This window comes from Bufo bufo, chromosome 7, assembly GCF_905171765.1.
Source record: "Bufo bufo chromosome 7, aBufBuf1.1, whole genome shotgun sequence".
Classification (NCBI taxonomy): domain Eukaryota; kingdom Metazoa; phylum Chordata; class Amphibia; order Anura; family Bufonidae; genus Bufo; species Bufo bufo.
The window spans coordinates 200513212-200539612 of NC_053395.1; the positions used below are offsets into that span (position 1 = coordinate 200513212).

At 45.0% G+C, this 26401-nt stretch overlaps 1 protein-coding gene across 2 annotated transcripts in view; it reads left to right on the top strand.

Moving 5' to 3' along the window:
• Positions 1-26401, top strand: part of ACVR1 (activin A receptor type 1) — a 95937-nt gene that overhangs the window by 29559 nt on the left and 39977 nt on the right. For both annotated transcript variants that reach the window (XM_040439487.1, XM_040439488.1), the window contains exon 2: positions 18236-18311. In XM_040439487.1, coding sequence (XP_040295421.1) covers positions 18245-18311 — 67 coding nt within the window. In that variant the 5' untranslated portion in view covers positions 18236-18244. The remainder of the gene's footprint in view (positions 1-18235; positions 18312-26401) is intronic.

A 26401-nucleotide genomic window follows, 5' to 3' on the forward strand; every position in this document is an offset into this window, starting at 1 on the left:
GTGTAGTTCCAGCACCGGCACTGTACTGCGAAACAGCCGATTGGCAGTTGTTGGATCCAAGGCGATCCAATTGTGATGGCCTATCCTGAGGATAGACCATCACATGTAAGGGGTTGCACAACTAGGACTGTAATTTGTACAAGTTTCTGGCGCAAAGTATAGTGAATCTTTTGGGCTGCCCTGCAGTAACACATTTGAATATGGTCGAGAAATGTGAAAAGTCGCAAATCATAGTTCAATTAGGAAGGGCTCCATAATTTGTGATGTAACTGCCCCACTGCATGTCTACCTTTTAAACCTGGTCATACGGAGGTACATGGTATACGGTTCCGTATATGGTCCTGGAATGGGAAGCTGGAGGGAACATTTTAAAGTATTTACTATTATTTTCTTATATATATATATATATATATATATATATATATATATATATATATAATTTAAGCAGACTTGTCTCCCGATTAGAGTGTCACTTTAAAAAAGCTCATTCCATTTGACAGACCATTATAATTTCTTAAAAGAAATAGAACTTCTTCTCTTTCATATATTCAGTTTTCAGAGCCGAGCCTCCTACTCGTTGCGAAAATATTTTTAGCAGGTTTTGTACCTTTTTTCAGATTGTGAGTTGTTTTTTTTATTCTTTTTAGCGAGTGCATCGCCATGTGACGCATGGACTGCATTGACACCATGTCTTAAACATGTTTGAAATGGTCCTCTGTTTGTATTTACCGTACATACACCATCTAAAAAAGACAATAGGCTGCCATGTAATCCCTTTGCAGATGTACAGCCGTGGGAGTGAGCTGTGATTCATTCTGTTGGAGGGTGTAGTTTTTGTCAGCTAGAACCGCAGATGTGGAGTTAAACCACAAAAATGTCTAATCCTTCCAGGTGAGAAGAAATAGAGTGCTTCTGCTTCGCTCCCCCTCGCCGTGTGCTTTCCCTCTTGCGGTGCCAAAGACTAGCTAACTTCAAACAAGTGGGGTTTTTGTGACGGTTATCTAGCAGCAGGCAATGTGTAATCTTCGGGAAAAAGACGTCACTTGGAAACTTAAGTTGGTGAAGAATAGAAAGCGGCTGGCGAGAGGTTCTTATCAGTCGATGGGCCTGACGTTGTTGGGAGATAATTTCAATGGAAAAATCACAAGGGGCTAACTTTCGCTGGGCCTCATTTTTGGAACCGTGCCCTTTTGCTGCTTTCTTAACTAGCGAGCCGATCTATAGGACTAGCTGTGGCGGAGCCGGCATGTCTGAGAGGATACGATAGGACTTGTGGTTCCTTAGCAAGGGCTATGTTGTCCACATCTGTCCTACAACCTGCACTGGTTTATCTTTTGTGTTGTATGTCTAGAAAAGAGATCTCAGGAATGTTGTAGTCACGTTCAGAAGTTCCTCAGTCGCGTATGTAACCAAAGGGTGGCCTCTGCAGTTTAAGACACAGGAAATTGCGCTTTTTTTTTTAATGTTATTGAGGTCATTTCATCATCACAGACATGAACATCTCACTCCATGGAGCTCACAGTCTAAGTTCCCTATCCGTAGGTCTTGGAGTGTGGGAGGAAATCAGAGAATCCAGATTAAACCCACACAATTATGGGGAGAGCATACAAACTAAATGCAGATGTTGTCCTTGTCCATTGACTTCTATGGGAGAGTTTTCTAGGCATGTCTGTGACCTATGGGCAGTACGCCAGTAGAGCACTGCAAAAGGTCAAATACTGCTGAATGAGCGAAGACCAAGTTGAATACTGTGATTTATGGATAAAGCAGTTATTGTTTTTGCACTGTGTAAACTCCGTAGCAAATGTAGAGGAAGTTACATGGTTAACATTTGTTTACTGGTTAGGTTGCTGGGGTGATGGACCAAAGTCTGCCCCATCGTTAGTGAGTCTAGTCTGAGCAGTGCTAGGGAGAAGACGTGTGAGTGAGAGAGTCTCTGCAGACCAGGACTTCAGCTCAGAGAACCCCTGTCTCTGAGGCTTCATCTGACTAGCAAACAACTTAAACAACAGAGTAGTCCTCCTGAGAGGAGACAAGCCATCTTATAAGGTCTAACACTGCATCAACACCCTGCGGGATAATATCAGTGAGCTACAGCCCGTTTATGGCAAGGGACTTTGATTCTGCGGACAAGGAATATTGCTCAAGCACCTGCCACACTTTGATACAGATTGGCCATCCGTTTCTTAAATCTGCACCCCTCAGCTTGGGAACTGCAAGGGTTAATAGGAACAGGATAGCATGCTTATGGTTAGGAGTGTCTTTAGAGAGAGACTGGGACTAATACAACTATGATCATTATTGCTGCCTACGTAGGGCCGTTAGGGAAATACTACTTGTGAAATAACTTTGAAAGTCTTATTGCTGCTACCTGTACTGCAACTCTCATCATCAACTCGGTAAACAGATTTAATTTGTTGCAACTGATGGGGTTGTTCCATAATCTGCCTGCCCTGCATCCAAATTCCTGCCTTGCACCCTTTCCAACTGATCACCATCAAGGGCAACCCTAAGTACCACCAGACAGGAGCCTGTTGCCCCGAGGTAAGAAAGGGTGCACCCTCATTTCATTGCAAAGCCCCAGAGAGCGCCAGGGTGGAGATTGCCACTGTTAATTGCGAGTACTACTACTGTTGTCTTAGCCACTACCACTCCTCCTCCTGTCCTTGCATCCCCTCATGTGCAGAGGTAGGGAAGGAGGTAGATAAGCTGTGATAGCACCTTTTTGTGAATGATGGATCATGTGTTATCTATGTATAGGTGATATCGGTAATTGTAATCCTGCCTATAATGATAAGGAAGTGACTGTACAGACCAGGAAGTGGCGCCTATTTTTGTTTTTAATACATTGAAAATAAAAATAACCACCAAATTTTTTTTAAAAATATGTTCAACGCAAAAACTTGGTTTAAACATTTGATGATGACAGGTTGCCTTTAACACCTCTTCAAACTGGATATTAGATAAAAGGCTGACAATTTTAATTGGGTTTGGGGGCTTCCTCTGGGGACATAGATGGTGACCCAATGTTATAACTAGCACATGGTATAGTATTCTAAATTTTGCATTGGTTCCCAGAAACTTAACATTATGCTTTTGGAGCCTCCTGAAATCTCCCTCAACAGTAGAGATTGGACATGTTGGATTCCAAAATGGCCAATTCTTCGTCATGAGGAAGATATTCTGCTGCGTTAGGATCTGTAGTCACCGGCTCCCCATTAAAAACAAGAACTATACATTTTTAGTTGAGCTGAATACGTAGGTCTGTGGTGGAGTTTGGTCAAATAGCTTTCAGCCAAAGTGTTTCCAACTTGCAACACGGGTGCAAGCCACGTGGCCAAAAGCCACATTACAATGCCATGGTCATTTTCAGTAAAACTGAAAACATTTTAGAAAAATGTTCTCAATTTCAAAATGCTCTCAAAAGCTTTCAAAGTAGTTCTCTGTCCCCCGGACCTTTAAAAAAAAAAAAAAAAAAAAAATGCATTCCTAAATAGCCACGTGGATGCTTTAATTGGCCTCCATTTGTAGCATTTGCTCACTTACTTTATGGAAGGATTTAAAAATCCTTGTTGGGCGGCAGGATTGGTCCATTTTTAAGTGTCAAGCATTGGGGCGCCCTCTTTTCTCACCTGATCAAACAGATTTTCTTTTCCCCTTGCTTCCTGAAAAAAAACTGTTAAGCCTAAAGGGAAAACAAAAATTTTCAGGGTTATCCCTCAGTACTCAGCCTTGCATTAATAGATTTAGACAATTATGGCTATTATGACTTCTCTTGTGTTATCATAGTCTCACACCTGCCCCTCATAGACCTGCCTGCACGTGTCCTGCAGCTGTTTGAGGAATTACTGCATGCCAGTTTTTTTATTATTATTATTATTATAATTTTTTTTTTTTTCCAAGTCTACGTCATAATAAACAAATTTGCAAGAAATTGAAATTTTATATGAAGTGTCAGGGTTAGACTAGCCCACCAGAATACCAGAGAAGATCCTCTGGTGGGCCCAAGCTCTGATACCATAGTGGGCCCCAAAGGTCAAGGGAAAAAAAAAAAAAAACATTTGGAGCCAATCACTTACCACTAGGTCTATTTCTTTGATTCAGAGCCTATTAGACTTTACAGATGATATACAAGTTGTGCCCCAAGAAAAAAATTCCTCTGGTGGGCGCAAAGAACCTTAGTCTGGCACTGTGAAGCGTTCGGCTTCTGTTAAGAGTTAACCTATATGAGAACAGATCTGATGGTAGCCACTATATTTTTGGGGTTCCTGCACATGAGCGTTTTAAGGATCAATGGGGTACAGATTTGTAATACGGAACACAGAGAATCTTTTGGCCCAAATCTTTTGGGCATGAGGCCTAAAGATGGTGATCTGGAAAAAGCCAGGAGCTCCAGCATGCTCTGTTTTTAAAAAGAAGCGAGAGACAAAAAAAAAGTGCCTAATGAACAAAAATACCAGGAGCAAAAAACGCATATATGGTCCCGTGCTTTATATTTTCCATAGACTTCCATTTAACATCTGCCGCTGGCGATTATACCACAAAAACACACTGCCCCCCCCTCAAAGAACAGCACAAAAAATGCAAGAGCAAAAAAACACCAGCAAAAAACATGTGAACCCACCCAGCCTTAATCAATATAGGAAGAGTTTTTCAGAATTTAAACCCAAGGATATGGAAAACCTCAGATATGCCCTCAAATTCTAAGACGGGAAATCACCCCTGGGACATTGCAGAGCGTCTTTAGTCCAGTAACACGATGCCATTGCAACCATAAAAAAAAATACGAATAATACAAAAATAAATAAATAAACAATCTAGAACTGCTCCTATGATGTCAGGGCTGCACTGAGCTGTTAAGTAGGATGCCGGTTATTGCAGTAGACAGCAGCGTTTTGTGGACTATCGTTATTTGCACATTAAAATGATTAAGGTTTATTTTTACCTCTGTGAATTACAGCAGGGCTCGGGGAAAATGGAGTCCGTCTGCAGAGGCAGACATCACTTAGAGCTTTCTTGGCAGGGATTCAGAGATCTGAACCATTTGGTACACGCCTAGAATAGCAGCGCTGGAAGGAAGAATTGATTTAGATTTGTATTTTCTTGTTTAGTTCTTTATTGCCATAGAGAATAAAGGTAGAAATGCTGAGCTCATGGTTTTAAATCTAGGTTTAAAAAAAAATATAAAAAAATGATGGAGAATAAACCCCCAACATTTGTTCATGTTTTCTCCATATACAATATTAACAGGTATGGCTATTACGGGTTATATTCCTGTATAGTTTTGTGTGTATTTTATTTATTTATTTTTGCGTTTTTAATCTCTTTGCAATTTCCCTTTTAATTCTTTTTGACTGTCAGTATGCATAATTTATTACAAGCCAAAGCACCTGTATCTGGATACTTTCCAGACTACTTATCTGGCCAAGCCGTCTTGGAGATGACAGCAATGCTGTGAATGATGATCAGTCCAGACGATATCTGTTTCTTGCACACCCAGGAGGCAGCCATTGTGTTATTAGATTACCGTTACATTGTCTCGAGCAATATTCGGCTTCAACAGAATTTAATGACCCCCTTAAAGGCATACTAAGGGAGTGGTGCAGGAGCCTGCAGGGTTACAACATTGGGCTTCGTGATCCGTTGAGAAAATAATTCTACCAACAGGATTTTTTTAATCTCTAATTCATGGTAAGGCTATGTTCACATGTGCCTGAAAATACAGTGGAAAAAATCTGCAGCAAAAACAGAAACAAAACCCTTGTGTATTGCATACAGTTTTTGCTGCAAAAGACGGTGGTTTTGCTGCATGAAAACCTACCACTGCAAACCCACAGCTATCAATCATGTGTGGCTATAGCCTAAGGATGCTTTCACATGGGGCAGAAAATCTGCGGCATAAAGACTTTCCCCCCGGATTATCCGATGGGGTAAAAAAGTGTCAATCCCTGCGCATTCTGCAGGATAAGTAATGATGTTTTGCAGCTTTTCTGCAGGAGATTGTCTCCATTCATTTCAATAGGGGATAAGAGCCACACAGAAATCTGCACTTTTGTAAAAAAAAAAAAAAAAAACACCTGCCTATTTTTCTGCCAGATTTTTTTCCGCCACGTGTTAAGGCACCCTAAGGCCTATTGCACACGGACGTTTTTTTTTCCCGTTTACTGGACGTTTTTTGCGTTCCGTATACGGTCCGTATACGGAACCATTCATTTCAATGGGTTTGCAAAAAAAAATGAATGTACTCCGTATGCATTCCGTTTCCGTATTTCCGTTTTTCCGTTCCGTTTTAACATAGAACATGTCCTATTATTGCCCGCAAATCACAGTCCGTGGCTCCATTCAAGTCAATGGGTCCGCAAAAAAACGGAACACATACGGAAATGCATCCGTATGTCTTCTGTTTCCGTTCCGTTTTTTGCTGAACCATCTATTGAAAATGTTATGCCCAGCCCAATTTTATCTATGTAATTACTGTATACTGTATATGCCATACGGAAAAACGGAACGGAAAAACGGAACAGAAACGGAAACACAACGGAAACAAAAAACGGAACAACGGATCCGTGAAAAACGGATCGCAAAACACTGAAAAAGCCATACGGTCGTGTGCAATAGGCCTAAGGGAGATTTTTGTTGCAGAAATTTCTTGGACTGGAAGTTTGTTCCATTCATCTAAATGAGGCTTACAGAAATCCATGTGCTTGCCATTAGTGTTGAGCGAAGCAAGGCATCCAAAGCGGAATTCCTTAGATTCTAAACGAATCCGGATTTCCTTATGCCTCGTGGTAATAAATCAGTTTTCCTGAAATGGCGGCTGCAAAGTGAAAGTAAGTGTAGAGGAGTCCGGGAACGCGAGATCACCCATAATGCTGTGCAGCCAACCAATCTGCAGGTAGCCACCCCCTAGTGATGTCACAGCTAGGCAGAGCCCTATAAAACCCTGATCCCGTGGGGTCGCTGCCATTGTCCTGTGAGCTGAGCATAGGGATAGACGTGACAAGACGCTCATACACTAGGGACAGTTTTGCTGCAAACTGTTAAGAGTGTAGGACAATATTGGAGAGGGCGAGTACAGGGAGAGTGTAGGAGGCTGCGGAACTACGGACTCTGCTACAATTTATTGCTGTGTACATAACTGTGCAGTGCACTAATCTGTTCTTTTAGCTGTAGAGTTCCTGTGCCATCAGTATTATAGGCAGGTCTATCAAGTTATTGCTGTGTACATAAGTGTGCAGTGCACCAATATTCATAGTTAATCCGTTCTGTTTAGCTGTAGAGTTCCTGTGCCGTCAGTATTACAGGTCACTGTTACTTTTAGGCAGATTGGCCTGGATTTACCTGATTTATAGCGATTTGTGACAAATTTATGCATAACTAATCAAATTTCTTGTTGAACTTTGGCAAAGCTGCCGAATCAAATTTTTCAAAACTTCGCTCATCTCTACTTGCCGCCAACACAACCCCATTCAAATGAATGGAACTGATTTCTGCAACAAAATCTGCCATGTGTGAATGCCGCATCCAGGCACTGGTGGTAATTACTGCAGCTTCAGAACCTTGCCTGTTTGGCCAATAGCTATGTCTCCTGACACATCAGCAGCGGGATATACAGCTGCACACACTTATGACAACGCTCATCTCCAGGGGAACAAGTGAAATAAAGTATGCCTGTTCTTCTTTCCTCCTGACAATAGAGGTGGGTGGGAATAGCCCCATATAGATACAGATCAGCAGCCGATCCCGCAAATCTGTAGGGCCAGCATTAGGCTCATTTACATGGCAGAGCTATCATGTCTTCATATTCCGTTATACTCTATGTGGATGACATTGTTCCCCCTAGGCGAGCACACGTAATATGGCATTTATTGTAACATGGACTGTCATATGCGACCAGAACCATACAGAGGTATTAGAAAGGATCCCATGCACTTACAGCTTAGTTGCCAACTCTATTGGAATGTATAGGAGTCTCCTGGGAAAAGGGAAGACCTCCCTGATGAGCTGGCGAAGTTCATGAAGGGTTGCTGGCTCCTGGATACCGGTTCTCCTGGAGCTCTAACTCCGTAGCGCCAGGATGCCGCGTCATTACTCAGCCCTTGCACCTATACTTGTTCTGAAGGGGCGCGCATCATGAAAAGGGCGAAACGGTCTTGGCAAATTGGTGGGGCTTATGGGGGAAAAGGTGTGACTATGCCCTGAAAAATTTCAATGACTCACTTCCTTATCTCTCACATGTCAACAGCTAATCGTTGGCCAGTATGACTTCCAGAGACACTCTGTACAAAACCGAGCTGTAATTTGACCATGTGCTTGTGGACTTGTACTGTGCATGTACCGCCTTACTAGGCACCATTGGCAAATTGAGTCCCTACCCTGCTGCAAAAATCAAGGATGGGGGTGAAGGGAGTTGGGATGAGTATTTTTACTGCAATCATAAAGGAGACTTGGGCTTCATGAACACGACCATATTTCATCCGATCTGCATTTTTTGTGGCTCAGATGCGGACCCTTTAATTTCAATGGGGCCACAAAGGATTCGGACAGGCTCAGCACACTGTGTGCCGTCTGCATCCATATGTCTTAGGCCGAATGCACGCGGCCATATTCCGCGGCCGAGAGCGGTCCGTGGTATGCCGGGTTGGATTCCTGTTCAGAGCAGGAGCGCACGGCGTCATTGGTTGCTAGGACGCCATGCGCTTCATGCCGCCGCTGCTGTACAGTAATACACTATACGAGTGTATTACTGTACAGCAGCGGCAGCATGAAGCGCACGGCGTCATAGCAACCAATGACGCCGCACGCTCCTGCTCTGAACAGGAATCCAGCCCGGCATACCACGGACCGCTCTCGGCCGCGGAAAACAGCCGTGTGCATTCGGCCTTATCCGCGGCCCTGCAAAAAAGATAGAACATGTCCTATACTTGATCATTTTTGCAGATAAGGATTTGTTATTTCTACAGGAGTTTCCAAAAAAATGGTGGCTTGCACGCTGTGGGGATCCGGATATGGTCTTGTGCATGAGCCCTTACTCTAAGATTCCAGCATATGATTGTACTATGAGACAGTAAAAAATGTATATAAAATATTGGAGACTTTCAACTATCGGAATTTTTTACACTTGGATTGGTGGTTCTTCAAAACTAGATTACAGAAAATAATCTTGTGTAAGAACATGTGCATTCTCATGCGGTACGGTTTCTTTAGCGTAATTTATGTATGTTTGTCTCTATTTGTTTGACTACCTTTTTAGCTTTGGAAACATGTAATTACTAACACATTACATCCAAAGAAGCCTACAGGCCCCGACACATCTCTCCAAATTGCATGTTCCCTGTATTTACAGAGATGCCGTGAGTTGTAAATGTTATGAAATGGTTTTAGTATTTCTCTGACTAATAACCTTACTGGATAATGGGGTTCAGAATGGAGCAGGGGTTCCGTGTTCCGCCTTTTGTAGTTGCAATCTGTGGAGAAGCTGGGAAAATTGAAACAAGACGATCAGCCATATTGTTTTGTCGCCCCCCCCCCCCCCCCTCCAACAAATCCTTTTTCGCATGTTTTGTATTCACTGTAAAGTTAAACCCAATTTGTATAGTATATTGTTCTTTTTTTTTATCAGCCAGCTCAGACTGGTGAGATACTGGCTATAAAGCTGTTTGCCAACTCTCCTGGAAAAGTGGAGACCTCTCAAAATGCTGGCAAATATTCCGCACAGTTGATAGAAGGCTGCTTTCTCCTTGTACATGGCAGGATGCTGCGGTTAGATGCAGCCCTAGCGCCCATACATGCTCTGAAGGGGCGTGGTAAAAGGGATGAAGTGTCTGAGAGAGGTGGGGCCCATCACCAAAGGGCGTGTCCAGGGGCATAGCTAAAGGCTCATGGGCGCTGGTGCAAAAGTTCACCTTGGGCCCCCTTCTCGACCTAACCCTTTCCCTCCAGCCAGAGGAGTAACTTGACCAGCATGTTCTTATCTATAATACCAGTGTCTTCTTATGCGGCACCAGTGTCTTTGGGCCCCCTCAGGATCCTGGGCCTGGCAGCGACTGCTACCTCTGCACCCCCTATAGCTACGCCCCTGGGCGTGTACATTCCGTGAAAATATTTGGCATCAACACTTTGCATGCTACGCTTGGGCAACCACCAGAGGTCGACTGCTACAAGATGGGTACGTATGACTGTAAATGCCATTAGTATACATTCTTTTTGAAAAATTCAGAGCATTTAAGCCTCACCCTGAGAACTACCCCCACCCCCCACACACACAGGTTGGGACCTCCAGTGACCGGGCTTACAAATTTGCCTGGACTGAGTCTGTCTCTGAAAATCAGGTACAATCCCTGCAAATTTGGTACTGTTCTCAACTATGCATTACTAAAGGTATTTCTAGAAACATCCCTGCCACCATGATCTCTTTATGTCTCCTTTCTTCAGATCCGAAACCTTCTAGAAATATTTGGGGTGTATTCGTACAGGACAGTCGAATCACAATTTTGTCATTACCGGAGAATTTTTCTAAATGAATGGAAAAGTTTGTGCATTAATATTAAAAACCCATAATTCCACCCCCATGCCTTACATAAAATAGATACTCCACGAAGGTGCTCTCTGTATGTTTTTATGAGCCATTGACCTTTGAGCTATGGAGGATAGTACCCTGTGGGAAGGCTAATTGCTTCCTCCCGGAATCCGAATCTAGTTCCAAGAAGGAGCACACGTGTGTATTATTAATGACTTATGGTGGTAAAAGCCCATCTCTACCCAAAACCAATGTGATTGCAGTAAAGCCCAAATCTGTGCCACTCCCCAAGTGTCACTCAATGGTGTCCAGCGAGCTAGGATATGGGGTGCTGTTTTTAGTGCCCTCCTCTTAGAGAACTTAGATTGTGAGCCCCATTGGGGACAGGTTGATTCTGTCTGTAAAGTGCTGTGAAATATGTCAGTGCTATATAAGTGAGCAAAATAAATAAAAACTGCATTGTGTGGGAAAATATTGGAGTCACTTTTTTACTCTTTTTACCCAAAGCTGCCCATACATGTTCGATTTGATGATGGCAGATGTCAAGGTGAAAAAAGGTGTACTTTGCTCCTGCTGAAGAAAACCTGCTTATAAATCTCCCTGGCATTCATTTTTTATAGTAGTCTGGTAAAATCTGGGCAACGTGCATTAAAGGGGTTCAGACATGTCGTGCATGACAATCTTTTTCTAACAAAGCTAGAACCAGCCCTGTACCTCACATGGATCCAGAGATCTCCACATTTATTGCTGAAGTTGCTATGCTAGGTTCTCTTCAGGCTGCTCAGGGCTGTGTCCCTTCTGAGAGGGCATGTCCTTTTTGCGCTGCGGCTCGCAGTTATGTCCTTTCTGGTGCAGTGCTTCCCCCTGTTACTGTCACCGCTTCGAACCGTAGATGCAGCTGATGGAGTTGAGAGATGGAACTGTGCATGTGTGACCACTCTTCGTAAGTGGACATGCACATTAATATACTGATTAAACACCTGGGGGGCATTATAATGTAGAGAGAATATGTCACAACTGGAGAATTTTTGTAACAAAGTAGTTTGGTTTATTATTTCAAGTTGTGTTATATTAAAATAACATTTAATGATCGCACAACCCCTTTAGGCTCGATTTAGGGCATATGGACATCGTAGATGTCCCCTCCCAATAGTGCAGAACTGCTAGAAAATAGTGGCGTTCTTTTTAGTAGACCCATCTCTTCCAAATATTATAGGATCAGCCCAGCATGTCATAATATACCACAAATGCTACAGAGGAAATGTATGGCCAGCAACTGCTGATTGCTGTGGATTTCTAAAGCCAGGCCAGATATACGAAAGAGGGTGTAGAGACGAGACCAACCCTTCTGTCCAGTGTATATTAGTTCTCGTTCCCCCATTAACATGCACATTTTGAAACATTATCTTAGAACAGTGATGGCTAACCTCTGGCACGCCAGCTGTGGTGAAACTATGACTCCCAGCATGCTCCATTCATTTCTATGGAGTTCTGAGAACATCCAAGCAAGTGCACATCTTGGGAGTTGTAGTTTTACCAGAGCTGGAGTGCTGGAGGTTAGCCATTACAGTTAGACCGTTAAAGATGAGTGGCTACTAACCCTCTGAGTTGTCACTTATACATACATAGTAACATAGTTTATAAGGCCGAAAAAAAGACCTCTGTCCATCCAGTTCGGCCTGTTATCCTGCAAGTTGATCCCCTTACTGTTTACATGGCCAGCTCTGGTTTTTATGTCCCCTTATTGTCTACATAGCCAGCTCTGCTTCTCAGGTCTCCTTATTGTCCACATGGCCAGCTTTGGTTCTTAGCTCCCCTTATTGTCTACATGGCCAGCTCTGCTTCTCAGGTCTCCTTATTGTCCACATGGCCAGCTTTGGTTCTTAGCTCCCCTTATTGTCTACATGGCCAGCTCTGCTTCTCAGGTCTCCTTATTGTCCACATGGCCAGCTTTGGTTCTTAGCTCCCCTTATTGTCTACATGGCCAGCTCTGCTTCTTAGGTCCTCTTATTGTTTACATGGCCAGCTTCGGTTCTTGGGTCTCCTTATTGTCTACACAACCAGCTTTGGTTCTCAGGCCCCCTTTTACACTGAAAGCAAAGATGCAACTCCTAATAGACAAGAGTGTCGAGGATGGTATGTCTCAGTATTTATGAAATTCAAGATGTGTTGGATACTTTTGAAACTGGAGAAGCCTGCAGGACAGTGCGAGAGAGAGAGAGATCCTTTATATTGTGCAGACGAGGGATGTTATGTTTTGTCTATGGAGCATACTTCAGTGCCATGAGATTAAGTACAGCCTGAGCCTTTGTCATCTTCACTGGAAGTGTGGTCTGTCTGTGAGTGTTTGCGTCTGCTGCACAAAAAAAGGGCCTCTTTGTAACGTGTGCCAAGCTTCCTTCAAAGGGAAACCACAAACAAACGGTTCATTTATCCAGTGTCTCCGACCAGGTTAGTTGATTCGTGAATGAGAAGGGCAGGATATGAGCACAACATGAACATTGAAGGGGGGGGTAATAAAATAAATAAATATAAATTTTTTTTTTTAGCTTGGCACCTATGAACTGTCTTCGCCTTGGCAAATTTTTACTCTCGGCATGCACCACTTCTGAATCGGGAGGAGAAGCTTTTGCAGGCACTACATTATAAACCTGCAATGCGGGTTCTGTGCACACTTGCGTCGGTTTCCATTTATAAAGGATACCATAAGGCGCCGCCAGATGCCACCAATGTTACCCCCGTTGACTTACAATGTTACCCTGACTGGTTCCTGTCATTTCAACGTGAAGAATAGTGCCAGGGCTGGTAAGAGAATGTTCACACAGCGGATTCCGTGGCAGAAGTCACCGTGGTTTTTCACTTTGAATGCCGTGGAGTTAAACCACGAGCTGGCTCCTGCCGCGGCTTCTAGCACCGTCTGTTTGGACACCGCACCAATAAAGGACATGCCCATTCTTGGTGCGGTTGCGGTTTTAAACCGCCCACCACATGAACAGCAGCGCCACCTCCTATTACAAACAATGGGAGGTAGACACCACGAGGGTGCAGGCGGAGTTTTGTCTCAAAATCTGCTCCATAATTCCACCGTGTGAACCGGCTTCTGACCGCAGTGTGAACACACTCTCTAATACTTTCTGAATGTGTGTTTATATTCCAATGTGCACTTGTAAAATGAAAGCTGATTTTTGATTGGTTGCTATGGGCGGTAAGGACTATGTGAGACTTTTTTTTTTTATGCACAGGTTCCTTGGTTGAGGTGCAGCCTATCAGAGCTTACCTTTCATTTTGGCAGTTCAGTTTGTAAAATAAAAGCAGAGCTGTGACTGGTTGCTATTGCGCCATAGCAACAAGGTACTTTCAGGCCTAATGTATGGAAACTGCCTTGGACCTTAGCAACCAATTACATCTTTGCTTTTATTTTCCAAACTGCACTGACAAGATGAAAGCGGAGAATTGATTGGTTGCTAAAGCAGCAGAGCAGCCTGGTGGCCATTTTCATACAGGCCTATATTAACTCCATGCTGCCCCTAAAGCTGTGGGCCTTGTGCTATGATTTTTTTTATATTTTTTTTGTCTTTTTTATGTTTTAAATCCCAACTTTACCTATGTGTTTGTGTGCAGCTTGAAAGAAATTATATCTTCTGGAAATCCATGTTTCATCCATGCACGTGTATTGTACTGTATTTGCCATATTAGACGGGCAGAAAATTTTCTGCCTGTCTAATGGCAAACTCTGCAACAGAGGCTTTAAATGAAACCTCTGGGAAAGATGTGAACAAGGTCTTATATTTGCTGTACTTCTAACTGCAAGACGGCAATTTGAATATGACTGGAATATATAATATCTGATAGAAAATATCTAAGAGGAGGTTTTTCGGCAGTTAAATATTGGTTTGCCGTCAGGATAGGTCATCAATAGCTGATCGATGGAGGTCCTACACCTATACCACCATCGATCAGCTGTATAAGGAGGCTGCTGGGCTCCGGTGAGCGCTGCAGCCTCCTCGCAGCATACCAAGCACAGCGCCATATAGTGGCTGTGCTTGGTATTGCAGCCCAGGCCCATTCACTTAAATGGGACTGGGCGGCACCTCTGCCATGTGACCATTGAACGTGATGTCACTGACCTAGAAGGAGGCTGATCGGTGGGGGTGTCGGGATCATCTGTTTCTGATTGACCTCCTGTCCGGAGGATTGTACCCCAGGAAACCTCTTTAGCACTATAGGTTCCTATGACTATATACTGTGTATTTCCAATATGACATCCCTAATTTGCTATTTCCCTGAATGTTGTCTGTTTTTCCTTCTTGTTGGCACGGCTTTGTGTGGTTCTGTTTGTTGTTCTATTGCTGGGCGCCTAGTGTGTTTTTTATTGAGCTCTTACTCAGATGAGTTTCGTGATTCGCTTTGTGTAGGAGGGTTATTTAGTAATGTCATCTTTATTGGAGGATCTATAGGGGAAGGATGTTGGCGCTTGGCTCATCGTTATGTCTCTAAGTGGAATAGGCAATCATTTGAAGGAGACAATGGATTTATTGGAGCAGGGGAGGGAGATGCGCTCCATAGAAAGGCGACAGCTACAGTGTAAGAAAAAAGCATGTACTCCATTGTGCACATCATATATTTCTACAGAGAGGTTATACCGAAAAATGTATATTGTGCTCACCTGATAAAATGATGCTGTGCATGCGCAATCCTTGCTGGTTCCGCTGCTGCCAGCTCCATTCATCGAGGTCTTTGTCAATTACATTAATCAAAAACCGGGGCACTTTCCACGCTCGTAGAAGCACTTCGGAGGATCCATGGAGATGAAATATTAAAGGGGTTTTCTGGGATTTATATTTTGATGGTCTTTCTTCAGGATAGGTCATCAAAATCTGATCGGCTGGGGTCTGACACACTGCACCACCGACGATCGGCTACTGCAGAGTAACTTCGATGCGGAACGACACAACTCTGTCCATCCATGTTGTGAGTACTGCTCCCATTGAAGTGAATTTGGAGTAGTGCTGCAGTAGTTCTGCTCTGGGGTGCAGGGTGTCAGACCCCCACCAATCAGCTAATAATGGAATATGATAATTCATAAGCCATATACTCAGGGGCGTAACTACCATAGTGGCAGACCATGCGCCTGCTATGGGGCACAGGTCGAGAGGGGGCCCAGTTGGGATCATCCCCTCTTCTCCTGGGGGTGAAAACTTGGTCAGGACTCTACCCTCTAAAGGAACAACTTTTAGAAAATGAGGCAGATGAAAAAATGGCCCAAGGATCATTGAAATGGTTTAGGCAGAAACCCTTCTGTCCTGTGTGAGGGGCCTGGTTTGATCCTTGCTATGGGGCATGGGCGTCCGCAGAAATTTTTGCAGGGGGGGGGGGCATAATTTTATTGACATCCATGCTCTTCTTGTTTCTGAGAATGTAATGAAGGGGAGGGGCATATTCATTATCACAAAGTATGATACCGCATGAGCTGTGCAGTGGCGGATCCAGAGCCTGGTCTCGGGAGGGGCACTTCCAGATTATTTTCTGTCCGCCGCCACAAAACAATGGTGCTTATAGAACAGACTACACAGTGTAGCGGTATACTGTATATTGTGTGGCACAGTGCAGGCTATATGTGTAGAAGGCTTCATGCACACGGCCGTGTTCCGCGGCCGAGAGCGGTCCGTGGTAACCTGGCCGGGATTCCTTCTGACAGCAGGAGCGCACGGCGTCATTGGTTGCTATGACGCTGTGCGCTCCTGCTGTCAGAAGGAATCCCGGCCGGGTTACCACGGACCGCACTCTGCCGCGGAACACGGCCGTGTGCATGAGGCCTAACATAAACATATTTCACATGAAAACTTACAATTACTTGGCTTGGCCCTTGGTGATCTCGGACACCACTTCAACACTTTGGCCAGGGGCTCGGCGGAGCTGATGTTGTGTTTTATCCTAATGAGAAAGATTTCATAATAAGGATTTGGAGAAGGGGCAGAGGAATAGCAGAGCAGGGAGAGGATGGTGCTGCTACTAGGGGGTCATACCATGGGGGAATAATAAAGCCCACCATAATGCCCCCCAGTAGAAATAATTCTCCTTATAATGTGACAGTGCAAAATATATCCCCTTGTAATGCCCCCAGTTGAGCTAATGTCCCCATAGTGCCCCCATAATGTGCCAGTATAAAATACCCCTATATAGTGCCCCCAGTAAATGCCTCCATAGTGCTCCTCTCCCCCTTCCTCCTAGTGCCCCCCATAATGTAACAGTATAAAATGCCCCAGTAGATGCCCTCAGTGTCCCCCATAATTTCCAAGTATAAAATACCCCTTCTTAGTGCCCCCCGTAGATGACCCCATAGTACTCCTCTCCCCCCCCCTTACTCATAGTACCCACCATGTGTCCCAGTATAAAATTCTACTGTACAGAGCCCCCCATATAAAACACCCCTTCTTTGTGGCCTCAGTAGATGCCCCTATAGTGCCCCCAATAATGTGCCAGTAATAGCCCCCCATCATGTGCCAGTAATAGCCCCCCATCATGTGCCAGTAATAACAGCCCCCCCCCATCATGTGCCAGTAATAACAGCCCCCCCCCATCATGTGCCAGTAATAACAGCCCCCCCCATCATGTGCCAGTAATAACAGCCCCCCCATCATGTGCCAGTAATAACAGCCCCCCCCATCATGTGCCAGTAATAACAGCCCCCCCCCCATCATGTGCCAGTAATAACAGCCCCCCCATCATGTGCCAGTAATAACAGCCCCCCCATCATGTGCCAGTAATAACAGCCCCCCCATCATGTGCCAGTAATAACAGCCCCCCCATCATGTGCCAGTAATAACAGCCCCCCCATCATGTGCCAGTAATAACAGCCCCCCCATCATGTGCCAGTAATAACAGCCCCCCCATCATGTGCCAGTAATAACAGCCCCCCCATCATGTGCCAGTAATAACAGCCCCCCCATCATGTGCCAGTAATAACAGCCCCCCCATCATGTGCCAGTAATAACAGCCCCCCCATCATGTGCCAGTAATAACAGCCCCCCCATCATGTGCCAGTAATAACAGCCCCCCCCCATCATGTGCCAGAAATAACAGCCCCCCCCCCCCCCCCCCCATTATGTGCCAGTAGGCAGAGACCCCCATTATGTGCCAGTAGGCACCAGTATTGTACACAAAACAAAAATTATACTTGCCTCCTCGGCAGCGATGCGATGCAGGCCTCTTCCGGCCTGTGTCCTGCGCTGTACGGCTCAGGCGGCGCGATGAAGTCAATGGTTCTGCATACGGTTCGCCAAACAAACTGAACGGATACGGAAAGAAAATACATTTGTGTGCATGAGCCCTTACTTGCATACAGCAAACTGCTTCCCAGTAGGTGTTTAACTCCTGGAAATGTTTCTGATCGGAGTGTGAGATCTTTTATGCTCTTCTCTAGTATTATTTGGAATTCCTAAGCTATTGCATGAATGCTTATTCAGTTTAAAAGAATCTTGGCTAATGTGAAGGGTCGGGACGCTGCTTTTCCTTTGTTTCCTGAAGCATCGGTTAGAATCGCGTTCTACATAATAGGGTGTAATATCCTAGGAGAGTGGGAAGTTTATGCTTCATTATATCTGCAAAAAATGAATACACTTGAATGTAATTTTTTTTATTTATTTTTTTTGTCTTGAAGCAGCAAGGGGAGTTCACATCGTTTCTGACATATGTATTATTTTTAATTTTTTCTAGGGCTGTACAATGGTGGATGGTGGTGTAATTATTCCCATACTCATAATGGTCGCCTTTTCATCTTCTAGCATGGGAGGTGAGTATAATAAAACTGGTAATGTGTTAATACAAGCAAATATCTTTTCAGTGGTATGTCACTATTCCATTGTATAGAACATAGAGGTTTGCTATTGGGAAAAATGATTAGGCCATATGCAAAAAAAAAAAAAATCCTAACAAGGTAAATATTCACTTTAGGCCCACAGCATGTAAATTAGATTCTTTGTTTGCTTTTAGGTCAAACATTCTGTGACATAGAGATATACAGCTTTATAGGATAGGTCCTCAATATCAAATGGGTGGGGATCCGACGCCCGCTGCATTCTGGTGAGCGCTGCAGACTCATCAGACCATGCTGTGCACAGCGCCATACATTGAATAGTGGCTGTGCTTGGTATTGCAGCCCAGACCCATTCACTTGGACGGGACAGAGCTGCATATAGACCATGTGTCCTATGAATGTGATATCACTGACCACCTCACTCAAACAAACTTTTCAGTCTCGCCCACAAAGCTCTCCACAGTGCTGCACCTCTCCTAAATCTCCTACCCCATCTCTACCTTTCACCTTACTCCTGTATGCACTGCAAATAATTTAAGACTTATACCCACCATAATCCGAACCTCTGCAAGACTTCCCAGAGCTGCACCAGTTCTCTGGAACGTCCTACCCCACGCAATTAGGTTAGTTCCCACCATCCACAGTTTGTCGTGCCCTAAAAACATGTGTTTTTAGAGTGACCTATCACATCCCACTAATCTAACTCTTCTCCACTCCCCTTCAGCCTCATCCCTCAGAGCCTGATCAAACCAGCAGTAAAGTGCATTGAGAGGACTCCTCCTTGAGTCCTCTCCATTATGTGTGTGAGCTTGGAAGTCCTCTCAAGGCATTTTACTGCTGGTTTGTTGGAGCACAGCGTCGAAATGCAAGTATGAAGATAAAAATGACGTAGCCGGATTCCACACCACTCGCACTATACATCGCTTACTCTAGTTTGGGGGGGTATTTTGTAGCTGACCGATTCCATTTAAGAGCTTACTCCATACTGCCTTGAGTTCATCCGTACAAAGTAGTCACGTAAGCGCCCTCTAGTGGACGCAGGTAGCCAGCATTTTTTTTAAATGTGTGTCTAGGCAGTGGATTTGAACTTCAGAAAATAAAAATTCGATTTTTAATGAGGGCTTAAATTTGGGACCACCTAGCTTTACGTTCAATATAAGTGGGTTACTTTGCTAGTGCTTGCACAGTTTGTGAATGCGGATTCGCGCGCAGACGCTGAAAATGGAGGCACTTTGTTTGGAGGATGCTGCCTCTACTTTTTCGTGGCTATGGAAAAAAAAAATCTAGGCGATTTAACCTTGACATTGAGGCTGGAACAGAGCCTCCGCTCCGTAAAGGAACACTTCCAGCCGGTGTGCCACTGTCTTGCAGCCTGTCCGCTCGCTAATAATATTTTTATTTTTTTTGGCAGTCAACAAGTGTGATACATAATTTATTTGTCTCTTCAGAAACTAGTCTGAACATCTAAACGCTTCACACGCCCTTGTTACACGACAACCCCTAATACCCATCTGCAGCTCATAAAGGTGCACATCTCAAAGGGTTTGTCTCTTACGGACTCCCTGCAGACAGCTAATGGCGGCCTTGTAAACATCGGGCCTCCTCTTTAGTCCTTTGCATATTTTAAATTCCATGTTACAAAGGTTTTAACGCCATGCACAAGACGGTGGAAGACCCAGTTTTTTGTTTTTTTTTTGTCTTTTTTTTTTGTCTTTTTTTTTTGTCTTTTTTTTTTATAAATAAGGATTGATAATAAGGTGAGGAATGTGCAGCATGAGATCTCCGCCCGCCTTCCCCCCGAGGCATGTTACGCACTGCTCGGTCTGCTGCCACTGTTGTGTCTGGCCTGGCTTGCCTGGAGAAAATAAGGGCCTTTTAAACTGATGAAAATAGTTTTGTGATGTTTATTGAAAGCATTTTCTCTCATAAAGTAGTCTCGAGGTATGGTGGGAATAGACTTTAAGGGTAATGAGAGATAATGGAAAATGAGTAAAATATACATAAAAAGACTAAAAATACTGTAATATAAATGAAAAAGGCCAAATATATTTTAGAAACTGGCTAAGGTTCCGTTTTTAGATGAGGGCAATTGATTCACTATCTGTTACAAACCTTTTAGACCATTGCATAGAAAAAGAAAAAAGCCCTAGAAGACTAGAGAAAATTGGCCAAGACTTGTCAAGCTGTGGTCAGAAAATGACCTATGGTTTAAATCACGTTTTTATGTTGAACATATTTTTAAAGAATTTTTGATGGGGATCTTTCTTCCATGTCAATATCTATATTTAAAGAAAAACAATAAAGTCCTGCAGCTTTCGCACTGGCCACTAAGCCTAATAGGCACCACTTCTGTGTCCGTACAGATCACTTTACTGCTTAGGCTAGTTTCACATCTCCAGCATTGTGATCCGGCAGAGAATGCCGGGACTCGGCCGGACACAAACCGCTGTGTGCAGCCGTTTCTGTCCAGTACTTTTGCTGGATAGTGGCTGGACCTCCACCGGACCGTATTAAAGTTAATGGCGCCAGCGGGTATTCGGGTTCCATCCAACAGTGCCAGATCTGGAGAATTTCGGCAGGCTGGAATTGCTGCCGTAGATGTTAAACTAGCCTTATCTGTCATTCTAATCCTGCCTGTAATGATATCACCTCTGTATATAGATAACACAGGATCCACCATTCACAATAGGTGAATGTCAGATCTTATCTAATCTCTCCTTGTACAATGACCTCTGCACGGGTCACAGAGCATGCCCAGAAAACTCAATGAGGTCCCCTCCTGACCATTGTGTCTATGGACCATGGGGCTGCCGTAAAGCAATTTTCTAAATGCTTACTAAACGCTGGTAAGAACAGCTCGGGCAAGATGGCCGCCCCCAAAATTATGTTCAGTAAACAGCATTAATAAGCATGTAATCGGAAAATAAAAATAGATTTAGAAAAAAAAGGATATGTGTCACTATCTGGTTTTGCATGTGTTGCCTTTAGGTTCTGAAGGGGTTAGGCCTCTTTCACACTTGCGTTGTCCGGATCCGGCGTGTACTCCACTTGCCGGAATTACACGCCGGATCCGGAAAAACGCAAGTGTACTGAAAGCATTTGAAGACGGAACCGTCTTCCAAATGCGTTCAGTGTTACTATGGCACCCAGGACGCTATTAAAGTCCTGGTTGCCATAGTAGTAGCGGGGAGCGGGGGAGCAGTATACTTACAGTCCGTGCGGCTCCCGGGGCGCTCCAGAGTGACGTCAGAGCGCCCCATGCGCATGGATGACGTGATCCATGTGATCACATGATCCATGCGCTTGGGGCGCCCTGACGTCACTCTGGAGCGCCCGGGGAGCCGCACGGACGGTAAGTATGCTGCTCCCCCGCTCCCCGCTACACTTTACCATGGCTGCCAGGACTTTAGCGTCTTGGCAGCCATGGTAACCACTCTGAAAAAGCTAAATGTCGGCTCCGGTAATGCGCCGAAACGACGTTTAGCTTAAGGCCGGATCCGGATCAATGCCTTTCAATGGGCATTAATTCCGGATCCGGCCTTGCGGCAAGTGTTCCGGATTTTTGGCCGGAGCAAAAAGCGCAGCATGCTGCGGTATTTTCTCCGGCCAAAAAACGTTCCGTTCCGGAACTGAAGACATCCTGATGCATCCTGAACGGATTTCTCTCCATTCAGAATGCATTAGGATAATCCTGATCAGGATTCTTCCGGCATAGAGCCCCGACGACGGAACTCTATGCCGGAAGAAAAGAACGCAAGTGTGAAAGAGCCCTTAGAGCAGGGGTGGGCAATTATTTTTTCGATGGGGCCACATGAGAAACTGAAAATATTTTGGAGGGCCGGGCCAAAAGGCTAAACTCAATACTGCATAAAATCAATTGTATTTCTTTATAAAAAGCAGTAAATATCATTGTTGGACAACTGGTACGAGTACTTGTTATAGTTAAACAATGAAAAAGTGAGGTTGCCTTACAAGAAAAAAATTTAAATTTATTAAACAAAATTTCCCAAAACAATGAACATTTTTCACTATTTGTGACTCATATTAGTGAAAGCCATTGTCCCCCTGTGAATCCAGCCATTGTCCCCCTGTGAATCCAGCCATTGTCCCCCTGTGAATCCAGCCATTGTCCCCCTGTGAATCCAGCCATTGTCCCCCTGTGAATCCAGCCATTGTCCCCCTGTGAATCCAGCCATTGTCCCCCTGTGAATCCAGCCATTGTCCCCCTGTGAATCCAGCCATTGTCCCCCTGTGAATCCAGCCATTGTCCCCCTGTGAATCCAGCCATTGTCCCCCTGTGAATCCAGCCATTGTCCCCCTGTGAATCCAGCCATTGTCCCCCTGTGAATCCAGCCATTGTCCCCCTGTGAATCCAGCCATTGTCCCCCTGTGAATCCAGCCATTGTCCCCCTGTGAATCCAGCCATTGTCCCCCTGTGAATCCAGCCATTGTCCCCCTGTGAATCCAGCCATTGTCCCCCTGTGAATCCAGCCATTGTCCCCCTGTGAATCCAGCCATTGTCCCCCTGTGAATCCAGCCATTGTCCCCCTGTGAATCCAGCCATTGTCCCCCTGTGAATCCAGCCATTGTCCCCCTGTGAATCCAGCCATTGTCCCCCTGTGAATCCAGCCATTGTCCCCCTGTGAATCCAGCCATTGTCCCCCTGTGAATCCAGCCATTGTCCCCCTGTGAATCCAGCCATTGTCCCCCTGTGAATCCAGCCATTGTCCCCTTGTGTACAGAACACCCCCCCGGCCCCCCCATCATATACAGAACACCCCCCCCCCCCCCCTTACAATAGTACACACCCCTCCCCCCCCCCCTTGCCTTTAGAAACGTAATGCTCAGAGATGATCAGCCTTGTGTTAGTCACACTGACTACACACAGCACAGGGGGAGGCGGCCGCAGCTTCATGCTTGTCGGCTCTGTGACTGTCAGTGTCAGACAGTCACAGCCGATACTATGAGAGCCGCGGGCGCTGCGCTGTTACAGAGAAGGGAATAATTGCGGCCGGCCGGGTCCCGGGTACGGCTCGCACGAGGCACCCCCCCCCCTGCTGTGTCTTACCTAGACAGTACTGCCGCTGACGCTGCCTCCCTGCCACCGCGCCATGCCACACGCAGCACGCCGAGTCGGAAGTCCTCTTCATTCGCGGAGGAGGGGTATCGTTGCTTGGCACGCCTCTGGCTCCGCCCGGGGGCCGGATTAAAAGGTCCGCCGGGCCGTATACGGCCCGCGGGCCGTAGTTTGCCCAGGTCTTCCTTAGAGGGATGGAAATGAGACATGTTATGACATTGTTTTCAGTTCTTGGTTGTTCAGGGGTCGTTATTTTGTGGGTGCCATCAAGCCAATTAGATCAGCTTTGATACTATACAGATGCACTAATTTAAAGAAAGAATATCCTGGTGTTGGGTTCTCTTTCATTAAAGGGGTTGTCCGGGTTCAGAGCTGACCCCGGACATACCTCCATTTTCACCCAGGCAGCCCCCCTGACTTGAGCATCGGAGCAGTTCATGCTCCGATGCTCTCCTTTGCCCTGCACTGAATCGCGCAGGGCAAAGGCATTTTGTGGAGTTTTGGTGATGTACCGGGCTCTCCATTGGGCTGCCAAGCGGAGGCTTCCACCCAGCAGTGAGCTTGGTGACATCACCGACACTGATGGGCAGGCTTTAGCGCTGCTCTAGCCTGTGAAATGACTAGGGCAGCGCTAAAGCCAGCCCATTTGAGCTGGTGATGTCACCGGGCTCACTGCTGGGCGGAAGTCTCCGCCTGGCAGTGTGTTATGGTAAATAAAAGAGCCCTTGCCTTGCGCGATCCTGCACAGGGCACGGAAGAGCATCAGAGCATGAACTGCTCCGATGCTCAAGACAGGGGGGCTGCCTGGATGAAATTATGGGGGCTGAACCCGGGCAACCCCTTTAAGTGGAGAAATACCCCAAAAATTGCATTTTAATGTCATGTAGAGTGTAAGGCTACTTCCACAATTGCGCTTTCCCTTTCTGCTATTGAGATCCGTCATAGGAGCTCAATAGCGGAGGAAAACGCTTCAGTTTTCTCCCCATTCATTGTGAATGGCGACAAAACTGAACTGAAGGGAACGGAGCGCACCAGAATACAAGCATGCATGCGGCAAGCAGCGTTTTTGAGTGCACCCTGGTATACGGAGCAAGACGGATCAGTCATGAAGCACAATGCAAGTCAATGGAGACAGATCCGTTTTCTTTGACACAAAAGAAAACCGATCCGTCCTCCATGACGAATCCAGCAAAAACGCAGATGTGAAAGTAGCCCAAGACGCAGCTCTGATAACTGTACTGCAACTTCAGAGAGCTGTTTGTCAGAGTGATCATGGAAGTAAACAATGACTGTTCCTACAATGACCGCAAGCAGAGATCTTGAAAAACAGTGAGGCAATTATACATTGTGTATATTTGAAAATTGTATAACCTTTATCCGCTGAAACCAAAATAGCCCTTTAAAAACAGGTATTCTGGATTTAAGCAACTTCTTACAAGAAATCCTGTCGCCTGCTCCCCATCACTTCCTTGCAGTGGAGTGACTCCGATCCCAGGCCTGTACACATCCGGATGTGACTACGTGCGCAGTTGCGGCCAATCATTGGCCTTAGCTGTGACATTTCCCCAAGCGGCATGTGACCCTGCAGTTATATGCTGCTTGGGGACACTTCACTGCTGAGGCCAGTTATTGGCTGCAATGGCGCACATGACCCCGTCTGGATTTATACAGGTCTGAAGCATCGCTGAACAGGTGAGTGGATTTCTTTAAGAACACCACTGTACTGGTCAAATGTAAAAAACAAAAAGTGAACTCCCCCTTTTAAGGGGGTTTCCAGGACTAGGAAAAAAGGTCTACTGCTTTTCCTGTAACAGCACCACATCTGTCTGTTGGCTCGGTCTGGTACAGCAACGCTTTCCTATTCAAGTGAATGAAGGTGAGCCCCCACTATTAGATACCACCCTTGGATAGTGCTGTTTCTGGCAAAATGTCATATACCCCCTTTTTTTTTCTTTCCTAGTGCCGCTTGGTCTAGTTCTCGGGCCGTTAAATTTTCCGGTGTCTTTAAATCTGTTAACAACGAAATTAAGACTAAAGGGGGAGATTTATTAAGCCTGCTTTTAAAGGAAAACTGGTTTAGTTGCCCATAGCAACCAATCAGATTCCACCTTTCATTTTCCAAAGGAGCACTGAAAAATGAAAGGTGGATTTTGATTGGTTGCTGTGGGCAACTAAGCAAGTTTTCCCTCGCACCAGTTTTGAGAAATCTCCCTCAAAGTGCACATAATGCTAAATGAGCTGTAGATCTACAGGTCGGGTGAAAACCAAATCCCACTACAAATGGATGTAAGAAATAAAAAGATAGACTGCTAATATTATCGCTGCAAACTCAGGGGAATGCGTAATTCATAAATGCTTGTAAATATTCTCCAGATAAACATCTCCTCCTGCTGTTCTGCGCATCAAAATGCGAGTCTGAAAATAAAATATTGCTGACGGCTTAGAAATTGGAAATTCAAAATCGGGCGTTATTACTGTTATCATCTGCTCACTCCAAGCTCTGGACCTTCACAATGTCCGCTGTGGCACAGCAGGACGTATATTTATACTGTTCTGACATCTTAAAAAAAAAATAAAAAAAATTTGAGTCTGTTTTCTCTCCATTTGCAATGCAGTTGTATACAGTCAGTTTTTCAGTAATCGGCTATTTCAGCCTGAGCAGAGGTTGACTCTGTAATATCTGACCCAGAAAAATCCCTGCCCCCTATGATCACTGCTTTATTTCTTGTATTTCTCCAATTGTCTCTCACTTGCTTAAATGTCAATGAATTATGTCTGATTATCTTATTATACAGTGCACTTCTATGAGTTATGAGCTATAGGTGTAGTACTCCTTTAAAATGTGTTTCTTACACCAAGTGTTAAAGGTCATCTATCAGCAGACTTGTCCCTATGACACCGGCTGACCTGTTGCATGTGCACTTGGCAGCTGAAGGCATCTGTGTTGGTCCCATGTTCATATGTGTCCGCATTGCTGAGAAAAATGATG